This window comes from Nansenia antarctica (assembly GCF_963989245.1).
Source record: "Nansenia antarctica genome assembly, chromosome: 15".
NCBI lineage: Eukaryota > Metazoa > Chordata > Actinopteri > Argentiniformes > Microstomatidae > Nansenia > Nansenia antarctica.
In genome coordinates this window covers 10719300-10743855 of record NC_137685.1, presented here as the reverse complement: position 1 = coordinate 10743855, position 24556 = coordinate 10719300, and the positions used below count along the sequence as shown (strand labels likewise).

Sequence of the window (24556 nt, the reverse complement as noted above, 5' to 3'; positions counted from 1 at the left end):
CCAACCGCTCCAGGGACTATGGATGTTAGTTACAGACCCAGGAGGATGCATAGAAAGAGGAGAGAGAGAGAGAGAGAGATAAAGGCGGAAGAGAAACATTAAGGATAGAGAGAGATAGAGATAACAAGAGAACAGAGAGAGAGATACATACACGCAAAGAGACAGAGAGAAAGAGCGACAGAGAGGTAGAAAGAGATAGAGAGAGAGACCCCTAGGCCTGTCTCCGTGTCAAAGCAATCCCATAAGTCCGGATGCTTGTTGGGCTGTGTTGTGTCCACAAGCCAACATGTGGACCTTGGAAACCCATTAGACGTCAGGGAGAGGCATGAATCATCTCCACTGAATGCACCACCTTGTGTGTGACCATCCACACTGAAAACACAACCTGACATTTGTGCTTTATTGACACAAACATTGAATACATTCCAGCCACACGTGAAAGCTGTCATTGTATTGAAAACAGATACAGTGTACATAGTGTACACACACACCACGCACAGTCTATAAAGTTAGTTATCACATTAGCATGATAATACTCTTGTTGCGTAACTTTGGCACTCGGCCATTTCACATCACCTACTTCCTCATACGGAAACTAGCCTGTTTGAAAGGCACCCATCACCCAAACAACAGGTGACATCAGGTGACATCTCTATTTCTAGCTGACAGGTAACATATCTACCTCTACCTGACAGGTGACAGATGACAGCTCTACCTCTTTAGTAGGTGAAAGTTCCTCGGGGAACGTAGGGGTTAGATGTCGTTTCCTGGAGTGGTCAGGTGACTTCTCTCTCAGGCTTCTCAAGTACCACCAGCATGTCAACAGCCTGGGAAAGGTATCCAGGGGCAATTACCCCCCAATGCAGTGGTATGTTCCTCTAAGGAGATGACACCCACCGACCCTATCGCCACGAGAACACCGCCTGTACCGCCATTCCATTCGGTAGGCCCACCACCACCTAGATCACCATGACAACACTCTCCCGTAATCGCCACATCATTCCATTCCGGTCATACCGAGGCTGAGTCTGGAAGCAGTCCTGGCTGGCCTGTGTTGATGACATCATCAGCATCCCAAGGCTGCTCTCTCCCTGCTCTCACACTGGTGCCGGGACAACCGTATCTATAAACACACATTTACATACGCACACAACACAAGAAACCACAAGAACCATAGTAACGTTTACTGATCCAGGGAGAACCACAATAGCAGCAGCAATGTTGACTTTTGGTCGCGGTATCGCTCAGGAGAACCAAAACAAGGTTTAGCTATTTCTCCTTCCGGATTGTTCTGGGGAAAAAACCTTTGTTATCATTCCTTCTCCTCCTCCTTCTTCCCCCAGAGTGATCACGCAGAGCGAGGCTAGCGAGCTAGCAGGCTACTTCACATCAGCTGTTGCCATGGCGGCTCCTATCAGACGGGGAGGAATGACTGGCATCTGGGTGCTGCATACCTCTGAGGTTAGCGCAGCAGCCTGGCTGCTAGGTAGACAGCGGCCCGCGCTCAACACTCCTAAACGCCTAAATCATCAGATAGAAAGAGAACGAGAACATTTCTGGTTCTAAATCATTAAGGTACAGTGAAGAAATGACCGGGCCTAGAGTTACTGGGTCTAAATCATTACGTGTAGTTAAAGTTACTGTAAGAGGTCAGATAAAACCAACAAAAAACAGATCAATGGAGTCTTCCTATTGATATGATATTACCTATAAGGGAACAGCATATGACTGAAAAAAGCTCCACCACCTCAGTAGGCCTACATCTTTACCAGAGATGCCATCTTTAGTATTTGACTGTTTCCAAACGATGAACATTGTGTGGGCTAAAGAAAGGTTGGTACCAAACAATGTATGGTATATATAAAACATTAAAAAAAGAAAGAAAAAGAAAAAGTTGGTAAAAAAATAAATAAATGAACAACTGATTTTCTCTGCTCTGCTGGGCAGCCTGACCCAGTGACCCCTGACCTTTGCTCCCCGGTCCAGGCGTGACCTCCGGGGGTCAACCCCCCTCAGCTGACCTGTGTTTCACTGCTCATAATAACCAGCCAGTGGACCTTGCCCCAACCTCGTGACACTGGTGGTGGGGTGGGGTGGGGGGGCTAACTAGGGACTGCTGGAAGTTTCTACGTAACGTACAGACTTAAAACCGTTCGGCGTGATCAGGGTCGACAGGTCACCCGAGTGGAAAAACAGATGTACGGGTGAAAACCATGAACTCACCCTTTAAAAATACTATGGCCATTTAGGCCTGCACCCTGACCCAACCAACATTGTATGGGGTGTTGATAAGGGTTCGGCTGATAACAAACTATGACCTAGTCTGGTGGAGGCGTGGCCATCGGTTATCCGTTTACGGCCAGTGACATCATTATATTGTGCGTCTCATCTTTAAGAGGGCTAAGGGCCTTGAGAGGCACTGATAGGGGAACACAAAGACAGGATAAACAAACACACAGAGAAACACACACAGAGAAACACACACAGAGAGAAACACACACAGAGAGATACGCGCACACAGAGAGAGAGAGAGAGAGAGAGAGAGAGAGACACACACACACACACACACACACACACACAAGCTTTGCGCTCGGTCTCCTTACAACCATGCATAAACATAAATACACAGTCTAGAATAGAGGCGCTGGCCGGCCCAGCGACCACACACACAAACAAAGCTGCTAAACCAAACAGCTTAGAATAAAGGGGGAAACCCTCACTGTTTTGGCTGTCGACACACAAGCAGACAGGCCTGCAGCTTGTAATGCATGAAACTGTGTTGATTGATGATACATGCTGCTGCTGCCCGTTCCTGGAACAGCACTACTACTACACTACTGTACACCTAGATGACTAGAAACACTTCAAGACTTGCAAATGAGTGCTGTGTGTGTGTGTGTGTGTGTGTGTGTGTGTGTGTGTGTGTGTGTGAGTAAGTAGCAACTGTCGAGATCTCTCTGCATTGCAGCTGGGAAGAGAGCCATGAGGCTCACCTAGCTGAGTATCTCCGCCTCGCTGTCCGGTACTACTTATGAACACACCCGGTAGAAACACACACTCACACGCAGAGGGGGCTTGTGAATAGGCTGGATATGTGAGAGGCATTACACAATACACACTAGAACAAGAGACCAGTTACTGCACGTACACACACACACACACACACACACACACACACACGCACACACACACACGCCCGCCCTACCCAGCGCTACAGCAGTAGCCTGAGCCAACTCACATCTCACTCTGCATTCATCTGTGTGCCTGCACCCTGCAGCACCTCGGAGGTGTAACGTAACCCATACTGCAGAGACACAAAGAGCTGCCAGAGAGAGAGGGAGGGAGGGAGGGAGGGAGGGAGGGAGGGAGAGGGAGAGAGAGAGAGAAAGAGACCAGGGATAGAGAGAGCGAGAGAGAGAGAGAAAAAGAGAGCAGGGACAGAAAGAAAGAGAGCAGGGTCAGAGAGAGAGAGAGAGAGAGAGAGAGAGGGAAAGAGAGACGTTGGCTCTGTTCACAAGCGTCACACCACAGCAGGGTCAATGAGTTCACCTGTTAACAGTCCAACACAATCTGAAATAATAAATAATAACTAAATACCAGTGGTCTGAAATAACTTCATACTTTCAAGTGTCTAAAGCTAGATAACGGCTATGACTCAATCACCCAAAGTGAAAGTTTAGCTTTCTTTAGTAAAGCAGAAAATCGGTAGCTATGCTGTTGTGCGGCTAACCCGGAGATCTGGCCGACTGAGACAGGTCTTAGTGAAAGGCTTGGTGTGCCTGGGATTACATCGCCATGGAAACGACAACGTCTCCCAACATGAGAGAGAAACAAACCCCCCTGACTCACAGGTCAACATCCTGTCTGGGCTCCAGTTGCAGGTGTGTGTAGCAGCGGTGGTGGTGGCGGCGATGGTGTGACCCACACACACACATGGATAGGGACACGCACACACACACGTGGACACACACACACACAAACACACACAAAAACACACACACACACACACACACACACACCAACCTCCTCTTGGCACTAGGCCCTATGTGGGTCCTGCTCAAAACAAAAGCTTCCTAATTTCCCCTGACGCACTGACGTTCTACATAACCTGCAACTTGTATCTTCCACTCCTGTAATAACTTGACCTCCTCAACTCCATGACTTCACAGTTCCAAAGCAAGCGGTTCCAAAGTCACCACACAGGTCTGGTCACACAGAAGGGGGGCATGCCACAGAACACACACACCCCCTGGGTCAGGTGACGTTACTCTGTTTCAGTTTCTGATCCGAGTGTTCTCCTGCTGCACCATTGGCACACACATACCCGCACATGCATACGTCCCAGTATATAGATCAGAACCGACTCTGACAGTCTCTCTCTGGGTCCCAGGGCCACGAGTGATGTGAGTTAAGGCCTGAACACAACAGAGCGTTCTAGCAAGTGTGAGCATTCCAAAGGTTTTTCATAAATGCAAAGAAGCAGGCATGGCTTCTAGGGCTGTGCTGGTAGGGCTGGGGTTGCTGGGTTGGGCTGGGGGTGGTTGGGTAGTTGGCAGGGCTGGGGTTGCTTGGTTGGGCTGGGGGTCGTTGGCTTGCTTGGTTGGGCTGGGGTTTGTTGAGCTGGGGTTGGTTGGGCTGGGGTTGGTTGGGCTGGAGTTGGTTGGGCTGGGGTTGGTTGGGCTGGAGTTGGTTGACTGGTTGGTTGGTTGGTCGGTTGGTTGGCTGCGCTGGGGTTGGTTGATTGGCTGGGCTTGGTTGGTTGGTTGTGGTTGGTTGGGCTGGGGTTGGTTGGCTGAGCTGAGGTTGGTCAGGGTTGGTTGGCTTGGCTGGGGTTGGTTGGGCTGGGGTTGGTCGGGGTTGGTTGGTTGGGCTGGGGTTGGTCGGGGTTGGTTGGCTTGGCTGGGGTTGATTGGTTGGCTGTGCAACATTGTGGAAAGAGGTCACAGTGTATTGTGTTTGGACAAAGAGGGCATGCACAACCACAACAACGGTGACATCATCCCTGGAGAAAACAAAACCTCAGCAGGAGGGGAGAGTGGAAGAAGGGAGGAGGGGGCAGGGAGGGAGGGAGAGAACTGGAGAGAGAGAAGGACAGGGAGCAGGAAAAGGGAGGGGGCAGAGAGAGCGAGTGGGCGAGTATGGGGGTCAGGAAGGGGAGGAGAGAGAGAGGGGGGGGGGAGAGAAAAAGGGAGGGAGAGCGAGTGAAGGAGGAGTGAGTGCCCTCATGCCATTTCACAGAGATGCAAAGGCATTATGGGAAAAGAAAGAAACATGGCGTGACAGTTGTGTCAGAAACAATCTCTGAAATGTAACAGGGAACACACTAACAAGCCCCTTCTCGAGCTCCCTTGACGCTTAAAAACACCTCGTCCCAGAAACCTGGTGAATACAGAGAAACTCCCCTCCTGCTGAGGTCCTTAAAACACAAATAAAACAACCCTCAACTCTGCAGATCAATCACAGCAGGAACTCCAGAAGAAAACGTGTGTGTGATCAGATTAGATTAAACTTTATTGTCATTGCACAGAGTACAAGTACAACGAAATGTAGTTCGGCATCTAGCCAGATAGTGCATGGTGCAAAATACATGACAATGTAGACAGTGCATGGTATGACAGTATAAGATATTACAGTGAGTATAAATGAATGAGTATAAAGTGAATATCAAGTGAACGTGCAGTCGGAGTGCTGCGCTCCCAATGTGCAGGCAGCCCGCCCCCCCCCCGCTGAGAAGGATTTGCTGCTCTTTAATCTAGGAAGGAATGTTCCGCAGAGCCCAGAATTCAACATGATTATGTGTCCGGACAGACATGCGAAACGATGACTGCAGGGGTTGAATTTGGCAACGCACCGTAGCCAGCGGTCAGCGGCCGGGTCCACAGACGGCCAGCGGCCGGGTACACAGACGACGGACCCTCGACACCCCTGCCCTGAGCACCCAGGAACCCGCTCCACAGACAAGCCCTAGTCTCTACACCTGCACACCCACCCGGCGCCCGGGCCACAGACGAACCAGGGTCCGGTCCACACTCAATGTGAAAACATTGGCAGGGTACAGAATAAGCAAAAACAGTACTAGCTCCACGTCGCTCTCTGACTGGCTAAGTAGAACTGTCACTCAATCTTCCTTTACAACCCATCTCGTCCTATCGGATCACTGCATGCATGTGTCTATGGCGTGGCTGAGACTGGGCCTTGTCCAACAGTTCGAGCTGGAGTGAGTGAGTGGCCGGGCCAGGTGGTCGGAACTTGCTGGAACCGTTCCAGCCTTGTCCGGAGAGGGTGCAGTGTCCTGAACGCTCTAGAATTCATGTGACATGTGACATGTGACTCATTTATGACTGCTAATGGTCCCTGGACCTATCATACGGGCTCAGTGTAATGCACGGAATGTGGAGTAGTAAAACATTCAAACACACGTGTGTGAGTCCGTTCTCCGATTTCTACCTCCACCAGCCTCCCCCTGGTAGACAACTGTGGTTCTTTCAGAACATTCCAGAATGTGGAGCCCTGCTGAATGCAGGCCTGGTCCTTGAGGAGCAGCAACAGACTGCACATGGGCACATGGGACCCCCACTACCCCCCCGACCATGCCTCTCTGTCAATAATTCAAATACACATAATTACTTTCTCTCTCCCGCCTGTATCTCTCCCTCCCTTGATCTGGTACAACTGGATTGATGACAGCTGTGTGGAGGAACCTTGATTTGGCCTATCCGGTTATGTTAGAACAGCACTCAAGTCGGAGAGGAGCGGAGGAATTGCACAGTATTCAAATAAGGTTCATAAAGGAGTGTCTCTACATCAAGACAACGGGTGGCAGTGGCAGTTGGACCTTGTCATCATCATTTGCCTATGTACCAACGACACTAGTTCACATCTAAACAGTCCTTTTATCCAGTAACAAAAAGGCATGTAAAGCCAATTCAAATAGGTTCAAAAACATGAACAACCATAAGAGCATTGTGTTTCAGTATTTTGCGACGTGTGTTTCATTCCAATAAAGTTCACATTCTGCTGCTATGTTCTCTTTTAGGGAAGCCTAATTCCTTAATTATAGGCTTCCTAAATCCTTCGTTTTGACATGTTCTGAGACACAGAGAGCCTGGACGTACACATTTGGCTGTCACACATGGGCATAGATCCCCTCTCTGAGAAGTCACAACAAACTACAAGAGGCAAACTTACGTTTCTCATCATCCGCATGCACTAACGAGGCTGCTCTCGACAGCACATCCAAAGGCGTCTCCATGTCTCTGGATAATAACCTAAGGAGTGAGGGAAATAGTTTGTTGAGGATTTTTACCGGCAAAAACGTTATGGATCAAGAAAAAGAGAAGGATTTAAAAATATATATTGTATTTTTTTCTTCGTTAAATCGAAGCTCTAGATGTAATTATTGTCGTAACAATGTTATGTCTACATGTTATTAACGATTAGTATTAGATTATAGTGATTATTATCTTCATGTATGAGAAAGTGACGTACTGCGTGGTAGCCTGCACTTCCAGCATGAATTAAAAGGGTCAGATCTCAGATCTCAGATGAATTAAAAGGGTCAGATCTCAGATGAATTAAAAGGGTCAGACCTCAGATCGCACTAGCGCGCTTTTCCTCTCTTTCCCACACTCCACATTCCACAGATACCTTTCTCCCAGTTTTTTTTTTCCTCCTTCAGAAAAACGACTTTTTAACACAATTACACACGAGTGTGAGCTTTCAACGAGTTACACATTATTCAACAAGAGATCTACTTTCTCCAGGCGTGATGGCATAATATGACCAACACAACTTGGTTGATCTAATTCTTTCTACTGATTTGGTGCATTTCTGTAATAATAAAATCACGTTTGAAGGACATTCTACATTTCTACAAGTAGGCTTATAGCGCATGTTAATCCGTAAATCCTGCATATTCATGAGGCGAAAACTAATTAACAATGTAGGTTTTTCTTTTACAGAACCGAGAAAAAAACCGCTCATGCTTTCACTTTTAGTTTGAACATAACATAAGTCCAACTTTAACAAGTTCACTTGACTATTTCCACCCGCAGAACAGAATACGGTAAGATCGTTTTCTAATTGTCACGCAAACACACAAGCACGCAACTCTCTCTGCGTTCAGGATCGCTGCATGTTTCACTATGATCACATCTCCGTACATAGTACATACCTCCTTCAAGCGCCACTTTGAAATCTTCGGAATTATATTCTCTATAGATTGAACAGTAAAACAGCGATCAAAGTTTAAATCCACAGAAAACCAGCCAAACTAAACGGATCTGTCCGTAAGGAGCTGTGGGTGAAACTTGGGAACTCGTTGTTGTAAACGAGGAAGGAGGGAGGAATGTCTGGAATGATGGAATTCTCTTCCTAGCAGGTGGTGAAAGTGAAGGACTCCCATTGGTCGAGCTCCATGAAATGATATCAGCATAAATTATGATAATTTCCACATTGCATCACATCTTTTAGCAGGTATAAGGAAATAAATCATGTCTGAGCGTGTGCTGCTTTAAGTCTGTGTTTATCACCCACTTTAACACCCATGCACCTCAAAATACGTTCACCAACTAACCTTTAGTGTGTATGTGTACACACACACACACACACACACACATACACACACACACACACACACACACACACACGAGGCTGCTGGAGGTTGAAACCGGAGGACAGGCTCATTGTAAAGCATGGAATGATGAGATAAGGAATTGTAATGAAACATACCATTCCTCATTCCATGCATTACAATGAGCACTTCCACCACATTTCTACCTCCACCAGCGCTTTAGAATAACAATGCCCTCCTTCAAGTAGTCCAAACATTGAATCATCCTGCTAGTTACTCAAGAAACCACATAAAAAAAACAACAGAGAAAAGGGAATTATGTGAGCATGTTTATGTCTCACCATCTCCAAGGCAACGAGGAGCAGTTGAGAACATGCCATTCTCAAAATCAAAAAGAATCAAATAATATGCTTATTTTGAAAAATATCATCTAAAATTAAACAACATTACAACTTTAGCAGTCAAATAACTCAGTCATATACCCCAAATAAAAGGTGCATCATGTTTTCTTCAGATCATATTTTCATTACAAAAACTCCTTAAGGCCAATGCACACGGCGTGCGATTTTGTCGCACGCCAACATTCGATTCTCAATTCACACCAATGAATGAATGAATGTGAATGGAGAATCGAATGTTGTCGTGCGACAATATCGCATCGCACGCCGTGTGCATTGTCTCATTCAAAACAATGGAATCGAATTCGACAAAATCGCACGCCGTGTGCATTGGCCTTTAAAGTCATAGTACCATACTGATAAAGCTTTCATTTAATTGAGAGAGAGAGGGGGGGGGGGGGGGGTCACCTTTTGAAAGACAAGGAACCAAAGTGGTTAAGATTCTAAAGACATTTTATACATAACTGAACACTGATTCCACAAGATCAGAAGGTCAGTAACAGGAGGAGATCTAGCAAGGTCAGGGTCCAACCAGTGGAGGCAACAGTTCATCACAAACAAGGGGCTGCATTCCAATTCTGGGACTCCATCTCAGTAGTCAATAGAAGACTCCTGGGAGAGACAGGGACGGAGGATCAAGATGGCCTCCGCCTCCATCCCTTCCACATCTTCAGCAGCTTCTTAGAGGAGTAGGACACGCTCTTCAGCAGACCTGTGGACCAATCAAAAACACTCATCATCACACACAATAACACCCCAAAACACTCATCATCACACACAATAAAACCCCAAAGCATTCTGGAGAAATATTCAATGCACACTTTAGTTTGTCACATATGAAATGAAATCATCTTTCATGTCCAAAATGTGTAAGAAACAGATAACTACAAAACAATGCAAATGGTGAGTCTTACCAGCAGTGACAATGGTTTTGGCACTTTGAGTAATGCTGGAAGTCTTCACTATAGATGATAGACCTTTAGGATGAGAAGCAAAAACAAACATGGTTAAGACAGCTGTTTTTATTGCACACCTGTCATGGGTTATTAAAACAGCAGGAAGTAACATGACATCATGGATCATCTATTAATTATGGTCACTAAAAAGCTGTTGTGAGGGCATGCAATGCTGCAGCAACACAGAAAGACTGTTTGGTATGAAATGCTTCCCAGATACTGTCAGCCATCTTGATTTCTTTTCATTTTTTGGACCATAATATACTATGATTTTCATCAAGCTTATCGAGCTATAGTACTATCTATTAATGAAATATTCATGTTTATAATCAGTGTTTCCCATTAATTACCTAGACTGTGGCAGCCCTCCAGTTTCATAACGAACCAATTTCTTTTTTGACTCATAATAACATAAAACATCTCTAACGTTGTGTTTTGCGCCGTTGCTTCAGCCAAGCATCCCTCACTCCCACTCTTAAGGTCTAGGCTACATGGCGCCGGATTTGGCTGAAACAGCGATGATCTGATATCGTTTGCATCTCACGGCTACACGACTCCGCCAAATTCGTGAGCTGAGACTGTGACGAGATGATAACGCTGGGAGGATGTTTCCGTATCGTAATACGGAATATCGTAATGTAAGTGGAAAGGAAATTGATCGGGACTGCGGGAGTTTTCATTAACGAATGAATGAAAACGAATGAATGAAAATGAATGAAAGCAGATTCAACGTGAGACTTATGCTATAAATAGCCTACACTTGACGAACCAGTGCTGTGATATTATTGATCGTCTTAGAAACATCTTAGCAAGAGGCACTTCAACAATTATCATAAAGTTTATTATGCATCAGCTCTTTTTCTACAACCTAAATTTACACAGATTAATAACATATGCATTCTATATCTTGGATGCAGACGTAATGTAAGTCTCACGCGCCTGTCACGTCTCCAGTACATTAGAACTTCGCAACCTTTGAAACGATGTAAGGATTTAGTAACTTCGCAAACAATAGCAGCATTGAAATAGTTTAGTTTATGTTCAACTGGAAAAGGTAGTGAGCGCAGATTTTCATGTTTTGACTTTGCTGGGAGTTCGTTAAAAATGCCTTTCCACCAAAGAACCGTGGAGCCACGGCGTGTGAGCAGGCTGCCCGGGGGGGTCAGTCACTCGCTGGGGGCAGACGGGAGTTTCATTGTGGTGGACGGTCGCAAACTTCGGAAGCCTGTTATATTTTCTGTATTGGATGAGGTTTGCTGTCATACAATGATGGTAGCCATATGTGTGAACACACACACACACACACACACACACACACACACACACACACACACACACACACATATGTGTGAAAGGGAGCAACCAGGCAATTGCCGGTTAATTCGGTCATGTGTGAACGGTGAAAATGTCTGGCTGACCCGGGTCGGGATTCCATGCAATTTCCAGGGAACTATGTGTGAAAGGGGCTACTTCACACACAGACTACTTCTAGGGAGCAAGAAACTAGAATAAAAAGTTGACTAATTCAAGTTCATTAACTAGGGGGGGAGGGCGTGTGGGTCGGTCCAGTACCTTGTTGTACCACTAGTCCACAGTCTGGGTCCTGGGCCACCTGCAGCAGGATCTCCTCCACGTCGCGGTTCTTCCCCGGGGGGTCCACCAGCCGCGTGATCCTCTGCTGCAACGTCCGGGGGAGGGCCATCAGCTGGATGAACTGGCCCTCCGGACTCTTATCCACCTGACACACACACACACACACTAAATACAGCATACATTTGCTTTTTTTTTTCTAGCACTGTTTCAACACTAGTTGGCCCTAGCATCTATTTTCGAGGAGGGTTTTTACTTGCAATGATTGTGATACGTGGTCGTCTCACCCACCTGAACTGAATGCACTTATTGCATTAGTTGCTCTTGGAGGTAGAAATCAGAAAACAGGCTCATTGTAATGCATGGAACGGAATGAAGAATGGCATCAATCACATTGAATGGAACCAGTAATGGTGTCAAACACCTGTGATATGACACCATTCCACATTCCGTTCCAATCATGACAATGAGCCCGTCCTCCGATGTCTACCTCCACCAGCCTCCCCTGTCCTCTGATGTCTACCTCCACCAGCCTCCCCTGTCCTCTGATGTCTACCTCCACCAGCCTCCCCTGTCCTCCGATGTCTACCTCCACCAGCCTCCCCTGTTCTCCTCTGATGTCTCCCTCCATCAGCCTCCCCTGTCCTCCGATGTCTACCTCCACCAGCCTCCCCTGTCCTCCGATGTCTACCTCCACCAGCCTCCCCTGTCCTCTGATGTCTACCTCCATCAGCCTCCCCTGTCCTCTGATGTCTACCTCCATCAGCCTCCCCTGTCCTCCGATATCTACCTCCACCAGCCTCCCCTGTCCTCTGATGTCTACCTCCACCAGCCTCCCCTGTCCTCCGATGTCTACCTCCACCAGCCTCCCCTGTCCTCCGATGTCTACCTCCACCAGCCTCCCCAGTCCTCCGATGTCTACCTCCACCAGCCTCCCCTGTCCTCCGATGTCTACCTCCACCAGCCTCCCCAGTCCTCCGATGTCTACCTCCACCAGCCTCCCCTGTCCTCCGATATCTACCTCCACCAGCCTCCCCTGTCCTCCGATGTCTACCTCCACCAGCCTCCCCAGTCCTCCGATATCTACCTCCATCAGCCTCCCCTGTCCTCCGATATCTACCTCCACCAGCCTCCCCTGTCCTCTGATGTCTACCTCCACCAGCCTCCCCTGTCCTCTGATGTTTACCTCCACCAGCCTCCCCTGTCCTCCGATGTCTACCTCCACCAGCCTCCCCAGTCCTCCGATGTCTACCTCCACCAGCCTCCCCAGTCCTCCGATGTCTACCTCCACCAGCCTCCCCAGTCCTCCGATGTCTACCTCCACCAGCCTCCCCAGTCCTCCGATGTCTACCTCCATCAGCCTCCCCAGTCCTCCGATGTCTACCTCCACCAGCCTCCCCCTGTCCTCTGATGTCTACCTCCACCAGCCTCCCCAGTCCTCCGATGTCTACCTCCACCAGCCTCCCCAGTCCTCCGATGTCTACCTCCATCAGCCTCCCCAGTCCTCCGATGTCTACCTCCACCAGCCTCCCCAGTCCTCCGATGTCTACCTCCACCAGCCTCCCCCTGTCCTCTGATGTCTACCTCCACCAGCCTCCCCTGTCCTCTGATGTCTACCTCCACCAGCCTCCCCTGCTATGGACCTACTGCAAGACTAATCATCATCATCATCAACACCAGTGGGTTTCTGTTCTGACATCTGAGGAACATCCACATCTGAAGTGGCGGAGGCAGAGCCAGGCAAAGAGCATGTAAATGTAAACTGCTCTGGTTTTGTTTATGTTTTGCTTCTGTTTTGTTTTGGCCTTAAAATATGACGTGTAAAAAAGGGTCGGCAATATAATCTAACTACTTCAGCCTACAGCTTTTCTGTCATTTCTTTTGTTTTATTTTCCATTTCATTTAATGCCTAATTGCTGTTTTTTTCTATGACCAAAATGACTAGTACTACCAACACTACTATTACTATACTACCACCACTACTACTATTACTATTATACTATTACCACCACCACCACCACCACCACCACCACTACCACTACCACTACCACTACCACTACTACTACTACTACTACTACTACTACTACCACCACTTCTATTACTATTATACTACTACTACCACTACTACTATTATTATTATTATTACCACTACCACTACTACTAAATGGTAAATGGACTGCACTTATATAGCGCCTTTATCCAAAGCGCTTTACAACGGCCTCTCATTCACCCATTCACACACACATTCACACACCAATGGCGGCAAGCTACCATGCAAGGCGCCAGCCCGCTCACTGGGAGCAATTTGAGGTTCAGTGTCTTGCCCAAGGACACTTCGACATGTGGCCAGCTGGGGCTCGAACCGCCGTTCTGCCAACCTTGCGATCATTAGACGGCGGCTCTACCTCCTGCGCCACAGCCGCCCCATGCGCCACAGCCGCCCCACTACTACTACTACTACTACTTCTACTACTACTACCACTACTACACCTCGCCCTGTGCTGTTCTGTAGAGGCGTGTCTGGGCCTGGAAGCCCGAGGTGCTCCGTGCCCTGCCCTGCCCTGCCCTGCCAGTATGCACAGCAGAGTACAGCAGTGTGCCAGCTAGACACACCCCACCTGGGTTATGGCAGATAGAATGAACAGAAATTGAGCTGGTATGACGCTGACTCTTCATTTCAGGGAGGCGTGGCTGTTCTACCTGAGATGTTTCTGGTCTGGACAGTGTTATGCCCTGCTCTGCTCTGCTCTTCCCTGGCCAGGTGAACCCTGCTCTTCTCTGGAGGGAGCTACTGTTCATTTACATTTACATTTTTGGCATTTAGCAGACGCCTTATTCCAAAGCGACTTACAATCAATACATTTGAATACTAAGCATGTGAATCAGCAATCCACCATTCGTTGCAGGAAGAGTAATCTAGCTCGGGCCTGGGGCCACTGATAGAAGAAAAAACCTTCTCCCTATCGCCTTCTACTAAAACATTTTTTTTTTTTTTTCTGGAGAAACTGAGAAACAGTACAAGGGGGGCAATATAAGTTCTTAGGGACACAGTAGAGGGGAAAGCGGGTGTCTTTAGGAGACGTAGTGGTGAGGGTCAGAAGATGTCTCAGGAGGAGCAGTTAAGATGTAACCTGAAGAGATGGGTCTTCAGTCTACGACGGAAGATGGGTAGTGACTCAGCCGTTCTGACGGCCGTGGGGAGCTCATTCCACCAGCGGGGAGCCAGTGTTGTGAAGAGACGTGATCGGGCAGCCCGACTGCTGTGTAGACGAGGTGGGGCCAGTCGGCCAGCCGAGGTGGAGGAGCGGAGTGAGCGGGCAGGGGTTTGGGGGGTTACCATTTCCTTCAGGTAGGCAGGGGCTGTCCCTCTAGCTGCCTGGTATGCAAGCACCAGGGTCTTGAATCTGATGCGAGCTGCTATCGGGAGCCAGTGCAGGGTGCGAAGGAGAGGGGTGACATGCGAGTATTTGGGGAGGTTGAATACCAGCCGGGCAGCAGCACTCTGGATGAGCTGCAGAGGTCTAATGGCTGAAGCGGGGAGCCCAGCCAGGAGTACATTGCAGTAATCCAGGCGGGAGATGACCAGTGCCTGGGTCAAGAGTTGCGCTGCCTCTCTGGTAAGGAATGGTCGTATCCTTCTGATGTTGTAGAGGAAGAATCTGCAGGAGCGAGCCGTTGCTGCAATGTTCTCCGCACAGGATAGTCGGTTATCCAGGATCTCTCCAAGGTTCTTGGCTGTCAGGGAGGGGGTTACAGTAGAGTTCTCCACTGTGATGGAGAAGTCTTGGAGAGGGCAGGCTTTCCCGGGGATGAAGAGGAGCTCGGTCTTGTTAAGATTGAGCTTGAGATGGTGGTCAGCCATCCAAGTTGAAATGTCAGCGAGACATGCTGAGATACGGGTTGCCACGTGTACATCAGATGGGGGGAAGGACAGGAAGAGTTGAGTGTCGTCTGCGTAGCTGTGATAGGAGAGCCCATGTGAAGAGATTACCGAGCCAAGAGACTTGGTGTAGAGGGAGAAAAGTAGGGGCCCTAGGACAGAACCCTGGGGTACTCCAGTGGAAAGGGTTCGTGGAGAAGACAGCGATTCTCTCCAGGTCACCTGGTAGGAGCGGCCCGCCAGGTAGGAAGAAAACCAGGAGTGTGCGGTGCCAGAGATGCCCAGGTCTGAGAGGATGGAGAGAAGGATCTGGTGATTGACTGTGTCGAAGGCAGCAGACAGGTCAAGGAGAATGAGAACAGAGGAGAGGGAGGAAGCTTGGGCAGAGTGGAGGGCTTCCGTGACAGCAAGGAGCGCAGTCTCAGTGGAATGCCCAGCCTTGAAGCCGGATTGGTGGGGGTCTAAGTGATCCATCTTCCGGAGATAGTCAGTCAGTTGTTTAGATGCCGCACGTTCAAGGGTTTTGGAAGGGAAGGAGAGAAGGGATACAGGTCTGTAATTGTGGACAGATGATGGGTCAAGGGTAGGTTTCTTGAGGAGAGGCTTGACTCTGGCTATTTTGAAGGCCGCTGGGACAGATCCTGTGGATAGGGAGGAGTTGATTAGGGTGGTACGGTAAGGAAGGATGTCGGCGGAAATGGATTGGAGAAGGGGGGAGGGGATGGGATCAAGAGGGCATGTGGTTGCCCGCTTTGATGTGATAAGTGTGAGAATCTCATCGGGGGAGAGGGGGGAAAAAGATGACAATCCAGAGACCGAGTGTCGAGGAGAGAGTTTGGAAGGGGTGTTAGCATTGTTAGTGGGAGGAGGGAGAGGTGGGGGGGAAAAGGTGCTGCTGATGTCGTCCACCTTTTTTTCAAAGTAGGTGACAAAGTCATCGGCGGACAGGGAGGAAGGAGGAGGGGGAGGAGGTGGATTAAGGAGTGAAGAGAAAGTGGAGAACAGTTTTCTAGGATTAGAGGCAGAAGAATGTATTTTGGAATGATAGTAGGATGCTTTAGCAGCTGATGCCGAGGAGGCGTAGTTGGCAAGGAGAGAGTGATAGAGGTTAAGGTCATCAGAAAGGCCAGTTTTTCTCCATTTCCTCTCAGCTGCTCTGAGCTCTAGTCTACAAGCATGTAGCGTTTCAGAGAGCCAGGGAGCTCGAGGAGAGGATCGAGCTGGCTTCAGGGTTAGTGGACAGAGGGTGTCGAAGGATGAGGTGAGAGCGGACAGGAGGGTTGAGGATGCCGCATCAGTGGATAGAAGGGAGAAGGATTCGACAGAGGGTAGGGAGGATAGGACAGAAGAAGAGAGGGTGATGGGGGACAAGGTACGTAGGTTACGACGAGAGGGTCTTAAGTGGTTAGTGGCTGAGAGGGAAGAGGAAGTTTTGAGGGGAAGGGAGAAGGATATAAAGTGGTGATCAGAAACTGGAAGAGGGGTAACGGTAAGGTTGGAAGTGTGGGAAGATCTGGTGAAGACAAGGTCGAGCTGATTGCCTGCCTTATGAGTCGGAGAAGAGGGGGACAGGGTAAGGCCGAAGGAGAGGAGAAGGTCAAGTACTCCAGATGAGAGAAGCTTCTCTCACGTGTTCACTACATGTCTTAACTGCAGCCTGAGTAGGTGAGTGTGCGTGTGCGTGTGTGTGTGTGTGTGTGTGTGTGCGTGTGTGTGTGCGTGTGTGTGTGTGTGCATGTGTGCGAGTGCGTGTGTCTCACCTCCAGGCGGCCCTGCTGGGGCTTGTAGATCACCTGAGGACACTCCTGCAGGATGTTATTGTACAGGATACGGAAGTGCTGGACGTTGTCCCTGACGATGTTGGTCACCTTGGCTTTGTCTTCTCCAATCACCATCCTGAAATCCCCTTGGGGCAAGACGATTGGCTGTTTCACAACGGCACTCAATACAACAGCAATCAACACGACATACTGTACAGTATGATTACTCAACATAACAAGATGGATGTTTATGAATCCGTGAAGGGGTTGAATTAAAATGATTTTAAAAATATATTTAGTCTCTTAACCGTTTGTATCTCCTGAAAGAATATCCCCAAAATGAAATAAAGGTTCACTTTTGAGTCCCTTGCAAAGGAATGTTTTGATTGAGGCGACATTTTACAAGAAGCATGGCTGACAGCTGAGGAAAACTAATTCATTCATGAATTCGTCCATTCATTCACTAATACTTACACTGAAGAACACAAAAGGCTGATGAACGAGTGAACGAATGAATGAATGAATGAATGAATGAGGGACTGAATGAATGAATGAATGAAGAAGACCTCTTCCTCCAGATCGCTGGCTTCTCCTTCTCTGGTGAAAGGCTATGTACACAAAAGGCCTATTTCTCTCAAATTGTGTTCTAATTAATTAATTTTTATGTAATTAATTTTGCCATTTAGCAGACGCTTTTAATCCAAAGCGACTTACAATTACGAATTACATGGACATTCCCCCTGGAGTAACTGAGGGCCAAGTGCCTTACTCAAGGGCACACTAGTATGGTTTAGTATAGTATGGTTTCAGGCGGGATTTGAACTCACAACCTTCCGATCACAAGTCCAACTCACTATCCACTAGACCACCACTACCCCACGTTCTCAAATGTGTTTAAATCTGTGTTAGTGAGCACTTCTCCTTTGCCGAGATAATCCATCCACATGACAGGTGTGGCATATCCAGATGCTGATTAGACAGCAAACACAATTTGGGAGAAATTGGCCTTTTGTTGTACATAGAAAAAAGTCTTAGGTCTTTGATTTCAACTCGTGAAAAAAATCTAAAACAAAAGTGTCGTTTATATTTTTGTTCAGTGTAGATCAAAGTTAGGCTCTCGTCACCAGAGAAGGAGAAGCCAGCGATCTGGAGGAAGAGGTCCTCTTCATTCATTCATTCATTCATTCATTCGTTCATTCATTCATTTGTTCATTCGTTCACTGTGAGTCAGGATGTAGTAACCTACCAGAGTAGGAGAGCCCAGCGATCTGGAGGAAGAGGTCCTCCTCAGAGAAGCTCTCTGGCAGCATGAGGAAGGAGGCAGTGACTGCACTCTTCAGGTTCCCCACCAGGGCGGCGCGCAGCTTCCCGCTCTCCCCCTGCACCACGAACTTCACCTGCAGAAACACGCCACTTCAATTACACTACATCACTTAGAACAACAACATCTACATTATATCACTTAGAACAACAACTATACTATATTAGTTATCAACTTTTATACTATATTAGTTAGAACAACAACATTTATACTATATTACTTAGCAGCACAACAACACACAATAATACAGTTAACAGATGATGACATGTAAATACTAGAACACAGGAGGGGAGCTCCACACCACATACGCGTATGCTCTAGATAAGAGTGCATTTTGGAACACAACCATGGAGAGAGGATTTAGCTGGAGAAAGTGGGGGTCCAACTCATTGACCCACGTTCACTAAAAAGAGGCAGAGAAGCTCCCTCAAGTGGCTCCTAATGGAACTGCATCGTTGTTGTGTGTTTAGGGTTGTGTGTGTGTGTGTGTGTGTGTGTGTGTGTGTGTGTGTGTGTGTGTGTGTGTGTGTGTGTGTGTGTGTTGTGTACACAGCCTCGGTTATACATGGGCCTTAGCTTGTGGAACGCCTGCACCATCACAGGGGCTCAACATGAATGTCATGGTTTTCATCTGGATCTGGAGTTCCAACGGTGCACCATATGTAAACAATGTACAGAGGAGAGAGGCAGACGTACTGGTTTGTGCAGTCTGCCAGCCACGTACAATGTCTTCCAGTGGAGCAGGTCATCGATCAAAGAGTCTGTGCTGATGACACCGTACTTAATGATCTGTCAGGGAAGAAAGGGAGAGGGATTAGTGTGAGAACAAAGAGAGAGAGAAAGAGGTGAGAAAGAGAGGGAAAGCTGTGGCACCGCGCGTAACACAGACCTCGTTGGGAAATCCTTTGCAAAAAGTAGCTACACCTGCAGCAGTTATGAGTTTTATGATCCATAATCCAAGCACTATAAAATCTCTGCAAATATAGGCTAAATGTGTCATTTTAGACTGCGATCTCACACACCGTATCGGCCAGGATAGCGGTTGAACACAGACGCAGTACCTGCAATCTCACACATCATATCTGGAAGAGCAGCGCTTGAATATAGTTGCAGTAATAACACTTTTATCTATATCTCTTTAGTCATTGTCTTATTATGTTGTTAAATGTTTATCTATTTATTTTCTATATGTATCTATTCTTGCCTTTTTTTTCTCTTCTCACCATCTTTCTTTTTCTGTATTTTTTCAGGCTATATGTAAAGCACTTTGAATTGCCTGTGTTGTATGAAATGTGCTATACAAATAAACTTTACACAGGGGTGGAAACCTGTTTGAAATTAGTGATGCCTTGCGACACGTTAAACCAATTAAATACCTCGGCTGGGTGGAGCTAAAAAAAACACAACATAAATGCATTGTTCCTTCAGGTTTTCTTCAATGTTGCCAGCTAGCATAAACAACAACTCTCTTCAACACAATCCTACCCGGTCAGAACAGACACCACACATAACGACAAGCAACCATTCACCAGGCATGTGGGGGGCGGGTTCTTGGAATGTAACATCCAATGAAATTGCTAGCACATCCTCCCATCGCTTCGTCCAGCTCAATCCAAGCCAGATCTACGGAAGCAAATTGCATTCAGCAAAAAATAAATAAATTGACTAATTACGAGATAGTATCTCCTAATTACGAGATCGTATCCTATCCTAGATAGTATCTTGTAATTAGGAGATAGTATCTCCAAAAAAGATTTTGGTGAACGCAATGCGCTTCCGTACAGATCGGCTAATCTAAACCTCCAAAGGACGTGTGAGAACAACGTGATTTAGCGGTATGGCTACGTGAGACTATACTGTGGGCTGACCCCTCACATCCAGCTCACAGCTTGCTTGCATTACTCCCTTCTGGACAGCGGTACAGGGCCACCAGGTCAAAAACATCACGCCACTTGAACAGTTTCTTCCCCAAAGCCACAGCCCTCCTCAATAACTCCTGATCATTGCACCTTGCACTTAACATGTTCTTGCACTTAGTTGTACAGTATATTTATTCATAATATTCACTCATATTAGTACTGTATATTTTGTCTTGAGTATTGTTGTATTGTCGTCTTGCTGTTGTATGTTGTATGTACTGTAGCTTGTTCAGCATGGTAGAATACCAAGTCATGTTCCTAATGCACTGCACATGGCGAATAAAGTTGAATTGAATTGAATTGAACAGTCTAAAGGTGGTCTCCTTTCCTCCCCTTTATGTCATTGCGCTGATCATGAAGAACTGACCTGCTGTAGTGCTTTAACCTGTCCTGTGTTAACGCTCTAACCTGTCCTGTGTTAACGCTTTAACCTGTCCTGTGTTAACGCTTTAACCTGTCCTGTGTTAATGCTTTAACCTGTCCTGTGTTAACACTTTAACCTGTCCTGTGTTAACGCTTTAACCTGTCCTGTGTTAATGCTTTAACCTGTCCTGTGTTAATGCTTTAACCTGTCCTGTGTTAATGCTTTAACCTGCCCTGTGTTAATGCTTTAACCTGTCCTGTGTTAATGCTTTAACCTGCCCTGTGTTAATGCTTTAACCTGTCCTGTGTTAACGTTTTAACCTGTCCTGTGTTAACGCTTTAACCTGTCCTGTGTTAATGCTTTAACCTGTCCTGTGTTTCCATATCGTTACAGATGACACACTTTAAGGCCAATGCACACGGCGTGCGATTTTGTCGCACCGCAAATTAGATTCCATTGTTTTGAATGAGACAATGCACACGGCGTGCGATGCGATATTGTCGCACGACAACATTCGATACTCCATTCACACCCACACACTTCGGTGGTGTGAATTGAGAATCGAATGTTGTCGTGCGACAAGATCGCACGCCGTGTGCATTGGCCTTTAGGCTACTGAAATGCAGCCTACTTGGGGAGGCTGGTAGAGGTAGAAATCGGATGACAGGGCTCAGTGTAATGTATGGAACGGAATGAGGAACGGTACCAAGCTTACTGTTAGATATAGTAGCAACATACTGTACTGTATGTAGAGTGTAGAGATATGCGGTACTGTACATTAGCCAGCCCTGGTACCAGGGGGAGGCCGGTGGAGGACGGGGTCATTGTGATGCATGGAACGGAATGAGGAAGGGCACATTCAAACATTTGATACCGTTCCTCATTCTATTGGTTACACTAGCCCCGTCCTCCGATTTCTACCTCCACCAGAGTCCCCTGCAGCCCTACGTCTCGTGGATCAAACAGAGCTGATGGTTTACCCTCCCATCCACCGGGACCAAGGTGTTGTAGTAGACCCCGGCGCCGTGGTCGTTCTGGACGGTGCTGATCCTCCTCGGGCCCAGGAACTTCAGGACAGAGTAGTGGCTTTTGTTCTGCATCAGGTTCAGGGTGTGCCAGGTCACAGGGTCATCGACAGCGAACACAAAGTCCAGCATGTTTTTCTGAAAGCATAATTTTAAGTGTGAAAAGTGTGTTATACATTTTGTTTAGTCATAGTTACATATTGATTGATTATGTTTATTTTGGTCCCTTCAACTTATACAATTCATAATACAGATATTAAAAAATTACACAGTCACAATGCGTAACACCAGGACCAAAAAGGTATAGGCTGAAGCCATGGTATAGTGTAGTGTTACAATGTCACGGTTACAAGTGACACAACTTATGCCTTATTTGTTACATAACGCAGGTCAATCAGACAGGATATACGTCTCTATAGGCACAATTTGTGACTACACGAAATACTTTGTAGTCGTTTTTTTACATCGACAACATGCCAATGTAAAAGTGTGTACGTCTAGTTACACATCGGGGCTAAACGCCTCTAAAAAGATCATTGATTTGGTTTGTTTCAAGACTAAAATAGCTGCAATATTAAATATTATATATATACAGTACAGGCCAAAAGTTTGGACACACCTTCTCATTCAATGCGTTTCCTTTATTTTCATGACTATTTACATTGTAGATTCTCACTGAAGGCATCAAAACTATGAATGAACACATAGGTATTATGTATTTAACAATAAAGTGTGAAATAACTCTAAATATGTCTTATATTTTAGATTCCTCAAAGTAGCCACCCTTTGCTTTTTTGTTGTTAATACAATATATAATAATAATATTAAATATAATATGTGTTAATAATAATATGTTATTATATATATATATATATATAATATTATTATTATATATTTTCTTAACAACAATTTTATTTTATTAACAACAAAAAAGCAAAGGGTGGCTACTTTGAGGAATCTCAAATATAAGACATATTTAGAGTTATTTCACACTTTATTGTTAAATACATAATTCCTATGTGTTCATTCATAGTTTTGATGCCTTCAGTGAGAATCTACAATGTACCAAATAGTCATGAAAATAAAGGAAACGCATTGAATGAGAAGGTGTGTCCAAACTCTTGGCCTGTACTGTATTATATAACTGTCTTACCCCCATTTGACCTTGGGTGGTCCCGGTCTGTTTGAACACGCCGGACCCATAGGCGAAGGCCAGGCTGATGTCCTGGGGGAACTGAGACAAGATCCTTCTGAGGAACACATGGGTGGTCTGCAGGGCTGGGAGAGTCATGGTTCATCTGATCTGCAGAGATCAACACAAATAATCAAAGATCACGACAATTCACGCGATTTGACTGCAGAAAACATCTCAGACGAGAGGACCACCGCAAGGGAGACGCACAATACACTACGCTAATGCTACAGTACTATATAGGTTATAGTTATCTAATTACATGCATCGGATTGCATTGTACGGCTGCACAGCTGACAGCTTAGCTACCACGCTTCATGTCAACAGAGACATCCAGGACTGGGAGAATCATACACTGCCATCGGGTGGTCAGGCGGGGTTAGAACACTTTGCTCACAATGCAGTAACATCAGAGAGCCAGCCGATGGCGCTGGTACATCATATGGATCTTTTGATGATTGTATTACGAATTCTATTACTGTAGTGTAGTAAAAGCAACGTCTTTGCTGTAGTATTAAGTGTTGGGTTGGATGCAGAGAGGGCTGGTATTTGTGTAGCCTGTGTGTGTGTGTGTGTGTGTGTGTGTGTGTGTGTGAGTCTGTGCATGTCCCATCTTATGCCAAACCTTAGCAGAGCCCTAATGATGCAGACGTGGTGTGTGTCACCTGTACAAAGCTGCTGACAAAAAGAAATCTAAATTGCTGCTGTTTTAAAATGTTGTTCTGTGTAACCACCGCAATGGATTATGTACTAATATTACAAAATGAACCCTTTTGTTATTCTGTTTTCTCTTCTTCAATGTGAAGATATTTCCCAACATTCCCAACATTCCTGAAATATTATTACATAAGACTAATGTAATGTACTTCAAAACACGGAAGGCACTTTTATGAATGGAAACAGAGCATTGGTACGGTATTGGAGAGTAGTGCCAGGTTCATGTCTGGGGTAGTGGTGGTCTAGTGGATAGTGAGTTGGACTTGTGATCAGAAGGTTGTGAGTTCAAATCCCGCCTGAAGCCACACCACTACTAGTGTGCCCTTGGGTAAGGCACTTAGCTAGCCCTCAGTTACTCCAGGGGGAATGTCCCTGTAATTCGTAATTGTAAGTCGCTTTGGAAAAAAGCGTCTGCTAAATGGCAAAATTATTATTATTATTATGTCTCACTGAAAGTCAAGTAGTTATTTGTCCAAGCTTCAATTGTGTTTGTGTCGTGGGATTTAAGGGTCCCGTCGGGTGTGGAATCATTGATCTGAAGAACGGACAGTCTTCTGTTTGAGGAGGAGGTAGAAGTTGCCCCCCTAAGCGATGACCAGGTGAAGTTGGGGAGGGGTGGGGGGTGTATGGTGATCTGACCCCAGATCTGTGTTTCGGGAGTAACACCTGTGGCTGTGCGGCACATAGATTTCTCTCACAACATACTTCTAACTAAGATCCGTTGCCTGCGGATTGTGTGTACATCGCTACAGAACACACGTTTCTTAAAACGTTAATGCTAGCCCTATTAGGCCTATTAATTAGGCTAATGAATCAGCGTGACCATTTATGATTATGACCGTATCAGGGCTAGCTCTAACTC

General features: G+C 46.6%; 1 protein-coding gene across 1 annotated transcript; it reads right to left on the bottom strand.

Moving 5' to 3' along the window:
* Positions 1 to 8643: 8643 nt before the first annotated feature.
* On the bottom strand, positions 8644 to 23281 carry tamm41 (TAM41 mitochondrial translocator assembly and maintenance homolog). Its single transcript, XM_080545932.1, has 8 exons — positions 22939 to 23281; positions 21741 to 21923; positions 19174 to 19266; positions 18403 to 18553; positions 17157 to 17302; positions 11499 to 11664; positions 9885 to 9947; positions 8644 to 9682 (listed from the first exon to the last, which is right to left on the bottom strand). Exons 1-8 carry the CDS (start codon positions 23074 to 23076, stop codon positions 9606 to 9608), a joined length of 1017 nt encoding a protein of 338 aa, XP_080402058.1. The 5' UTR covers positions 23077 to 23281; the 3' UTR covers positions 8644 to 9605.
* Positions 23282 to 24556: the final 1275 nt, after the last annotated feature.